At 41.9% G+C, this 4,591-nt stretch overlaps 1 protein-coding gene across 1 annotated transcript; it reads left to right on the top strand.

Moving 5' to 3' along the window:
- The first annotated feature begins 504 nt into the window (after positions 1 to 504).
- On the top strand, positions 505 to 3,667 carry LOC119279863 (ribosomal RNA large subunit methyltransferase E-like). Its single transcript, XM_037560949.1, has 7 exons — positions 505 to 538; positions 629 to 1,174; positions 1,285 to 1,334; positions 1,410 to 1,455; positions 1,552 to 1,646; positions 1,746 to 1,805; positions 1,896 to 3,667. Exons 1-7 carry the CDS (start codon positions 505 to 507, stop codon positions 1,941 to 1,943), a joined length of 879 nt encoding a protein of 292 aa, XP_037416846.1. The 3' UTR covers positions 1,944 to 3,667.
- Positions 3,668 to 4,591: the final 924 nt, after the last annotated feature.

Raw genomic sequence — 4,591 nt, 5'->3', positions numbered from 1 at the left:
AAATGTTCACAATTTTTAAAAAATGTTTGTAAATAGCAAAAAATATTCATAAATTGAAAAAATGTTCTTGATTGTAGAAAATGTTCAGAAATTTGTAATAGTATGTTGTTTGCGATTTCAAATATGTGCATGAGTTTAACAAATTGTTCATAATTTCAAAATGTTCATGATTTCGAGAAATTGAGAGAGATATTGTATCTCGGTGATGCAACGAAATGTGATCATGACCATTTGAAATTATGAATTTTTTTCTCCCGTTGCAACGCACGGGCCCTTTTGCTAGTAATAATAATAATATAATAATAATAATAATAATAAAGAGAATCGGGTTTCTGCCGTACGTCGTCGCGCACGATTTTGCATTAAAACCCCTCGGTTTACATTAAATTAATCCGCAATCACTGTTTTAGTAAGTGTGTATATAACGTTACATTTTGTAGAAAACACCCTCTATTCATTAGATTTGCATCCGCTGTCCTCGTAGTCTTATCCAGTTCTCTGGCAATGGCGATGGCGATGGCGATGGAGACGGCGACGGGTTTCTCTGGCGATGGAGACGGCGACGGGTTGAGGGCTACGGGGACGCCGCGGCGAGGAGGGGCAGGTGCTGCGGAGACGGCGCGGTGAGGTGGGGCAGTGGCGGTTGTGCGGCGAGGCAGGGCAGGTGCTGCAGAGACGGTGCATGGCGAGGCGCGACAGTGGCGTCGCGGGCGAGCATGGAGGACGCCGGAGCAGAGGACGACAGCTCCTGCCGTCGCTTCTGTCCGCGCACGCCCGCGTGCTCGCCTCCGTCCGCGCCCGCGCCGGAGCGCTGCTTTCTACGCGCGCTCGCGTGCTCGCCTCCGTCCGCGCCCTTCAGCTCGCCTCTGCCCGCCACGCCCTTCAGCTCGCCTCCGTCCGCGTCCTGCCGCGTCCCAACCGCGCCGGGAGACCGCCTCTACCTGCCGTGCTTGCCTTTGCTCACGCCCTGCCGGACGGAAAGAGAAGGGAGAGGTGAGGTGCGGCGGTGTCCTGCTGCTGCTCGCTGGTGGCTTTCCGGCCATAGGCGCGAGGTGGGGGCTCTGTCCGGCGGTTTCCCATGACATCTACTACCGGAAGGCCAAGGAGGAGGGGTGGAGGGCTCGCAGCGCCTTCAAGCTCATGCAGATCGACCAGGAGTTCAACATCTTCCACGGTCTCGTCTCAACCCAATCAGCTCGCCCGCCTTCCTGCCACTTTGCTTCCATTGGTGTGCAGCATCAAATTAACCACATGCTGCTTTCGTTTTGTTGTTCATGCGTGCAGGAGTGAAGCGTGCCGTTGACCTGTGCGCTGCTCCTGGGAGCTGGAGCCAGGTATTCACATGCTCGGTTTCCCCCATCCATGCTTGCATCCCTTTGATCAATTGCTTATCTCAATCGCAATTGCAGATTTTGAGCCGCAATTTCTTTGTATCTACCGGCAAAGCTATCATCTGACGACAAGTGAGTAGCAACGTCAGTGCAAACATCTTATGTTCTAACATAATTTCATTCTTTATATCTAATTGTTTCTGTGCTCTGCTTATACCAGACATGGTGGCCGGAATTGATCTGCAACCGATGGCTCCGATAGAAGGTGTTATACAAGTGCAGGGCGACATCACCAATGCTCGGGCAGGGGAAGTGGTGAGATGGATAGATCAACTCATAGACCAATGCTCGGGCAGGGCGACATCACCAATACTTTTGCTTGTATTGCTGTAACAGATGTACATATGCTGCCAGGTTATCAGGGACTTTGATGGATGTAAAGCAGACTTGGTTGTGTGTGATGCTGCCCTGATGGTAAGCTTGCATTGCTAGACAAGTGGTCCATAACCATCTTACATGTGTTTATGGTACTTCTGTTTCTTACTTTGCTTTGGATGATTGCAGTTACTGGACTTCATGATATGGACGAGTTTGTTCAGTCTTCAGTCCTAGCTTATATTGGCAGTTGGTATAATTTTCTCTGTCTCTGCATGTCAATTTAGATCAGATATACTTTCTGGAAGTAATTTGCAGTATCCATAAGATGCGGTGTCCAAAAATAATGCTACCTTAACCCTGAAGTTTATGTTTAGCATTCTGCCTTAAAATGTTCACTTTCGGTGCAATAGCTTCTTTGTATTTTTTATATTGAACATTGGACCATTTTTACTCAACCTTTGGATAATTTGTTGCTGATTATGTTGTAGAACAACCTGGTGTAACTATGGTTTCACTAACTTGTCATATTTTCCACTATTATCCTTCCTGCTTCCATCTACCTTGTTGCCCCATCTCCCCTCTACCAAATCCCAGCCTCATGGTGGATTCATCTACATGTAGTTAATATCCTAGCGCTAAACCACCCAGCTGCACATGACTTGTTATGGACCATTTGTTATTCTTCAGGAATCCATACCTCCAGCAGTTCTCCTGGAGACCATCCACCCGAAGTTCATCTCTCTACCACTCGCTTTGTTCAGTACTTTTAAATACTCTTATCATGTTCTTTTCAGCGGTTAGAGCCCACAACTAAGATATGTTTGCTTCACACTAATGTTTGTAATCCGCCTATATGGTTCCTTATTTTATCATGTCCGCGTTTATAATTCTCTGGTGCAGCAAAGCTGACCGATATTAGATGTTAACCTTTTTTTGAGCCAAAGCTTCCAGTATTGTACTAATTATATGTGCTCTTTGGTGCAGCGCTCACTGAACATATTGATATGTAAGTCAATTTAACAAATAACTCTTTGCTTTTTCGTGGTGGCGCAAATACATCAAATTTATCATCACCTAGAACCGAACATTGGATTCTTTTTGCCTGCATGTCAACACTACCGCAAATGACGATGATACTGCATAGTTATCCAGTTAGTTTTGTGAGAACTAATATGATAACTACTGGAACTAATAGGATAAACTATAGTAGTACTGTTGCATTGGAATACATGATTCTCTGGTTGGTACTAGGCATGATGCTTGCATTCAATATCTAGAATCTTGCACCACAAACCATATGTTTGTGATCCCTACATATGGTGTTCCAGTGGTGAAACCTGGAGCATATACTATATGCACATATATTTTTGTTATACATCAGGCATACATTGGATGGGCGAGCCGTACAAATAAGAGTCAATCTGATTATGGTTTAGTTACATATACTTTTTGTTTTCTTTTGGTGTGTAGTCATCTCTTATAGTGACCACAAATTAGTACATATAAATTCAATTTTATGATCACGGTTAAAATGAACAAGGTTCCTGCTCTATGGTATTTATGGTTTGTGATATGTAACAGTGAGCTGCACTATTTTTTTTCATCCTATTAGCAAAGCATCATTTTTGTTTTCGAGAAGATTTGATGATACTGCAACTTATAAACTTACTCCAGAATGGACCGATGTTAATAATTCTTTTGTTAGATATTGGTCAATAGATTTCATGATTTAACTCCCTTGATATTTTAAGTTGCTTCATTTTGGGCTGCATACAGTACAAGCTTCACTGTATATTCAGATGTACAGGATGGGAGACGTGCATATCATGCTGGTTTTCTACTCTACAATTTTGCGCAGCCATGGTGTCAATTTTGAACTGGCATTAGACTGGACTGTAAGATGTTTTAATGCATGTGAACATGGCCTAATTTATTAATAAAGAGAACTATATATGGTACTACTGTATGTGAAATGCATATGTTTGCTGGATAATTGTTATTATTTTTAAAGACAGTTCTACTCCCTCCTTTCCTGTTTATAGGGCTTATCTCAAAATTTTAGTTTTTCCATTTTATAAGGCTCAATTTGGTTGTTCCCCATCACATGTTCAGATTTCAAGGTGCATTAAATCATTGCATGCAAGTATTAAGAGAAAATTGACCAATGCATGTACTTTATGCATGCATGCATTGCAATTAATGCATTGGTAAGCATAATGTTTTAAGGAAAACAAGAACATTAATTGTGTGCTTTTGCAAACTACAAAAAATATTCCACCACTCACCATCTATCTTGGTTGGTGAGATTTTTGAATTGAGCCCTATAAACCGGAAAGGAGGGAGTATTGGCCTTGCTGGACAAGGAAATTTCCCCCTTTATTTTGTTTTTATATCAAACATATCGTGTTTATGTTTTTATGATGATCACATTGTAGTTCCCTTGTGATTCTGATCACAAGTGATAATCTATAATCCAGCATGTTTGCCAGAAAAGAGGATTAAAAGATAAAAAGCATATGTTTCTGAAGTTTACACCTGTTTTGCAAGGCCCCCATATGAATACATTACCAATGGAGTACTATTATTGTCCATGATTTTTTTATTACAATATCTTTGCTCTTTGAGGAGCTTGAAAAAGAATATATCTCAAGCGCATTGTATGAGTCTTTAGAAGAAAACACATACAAGGCTTCAAGAGGAAGGAAAAACAGAACAAGCTAGGAAAGACTTTGTTGAGGGTGTAGAACTGATTTTTCTCTACTGTTCTACGGTCTCCCCTTTTATAGTTTGTTCTGCACATGTACCTTGCACTGGGTATATATCATGATGATATTTTTCCATTATATATTTTTTTCGATGGAACAACTAGCTAGAAGAAACGG

The sequence above is a fragment of the Triticum dicoccoides genome, chromosome 3B (assembly GCF_002162155.2).
Source record: "Triticum dicoccoides isolate Atlit2015 ecotype Zavitan chromosome 3B, WEW_v2.0, whole genome shotgun sequence".
NCBI classification, from domain to species: Eukaryota; Viridiplantae; Streptophyta; class Magnoliopsida; order Poales; family Poaceae; genus Triticum; species Triticum dicoccoides.
Note: the sequence above shows the minus strand (reverse complement) of the source record. Positions and strands in the feature narration are given on the sequence as shown.

Coding starts and splice junctions, on each gene's coding strand:
- LOC119279863 (XM_037560949.1), top strand. CDS start 505: ATGGCGATGGCGATGGCGATGGAGACGGCGACGG. Junction 1,175..1,284: donor GGAGTTCAACATCTTCCACG/GTCTCGTCTCAA, acceptor TCATGCGTGCAG/GAGTGAAGCGTGCCGTTGAC. Junction 1,647..1,745: donor ATGCTCGGGCAGGGGAAGTG/GTGAGATGGATA, acceptor ATATGCTGCCAG/GTTATCAGGGACTTTGATGG.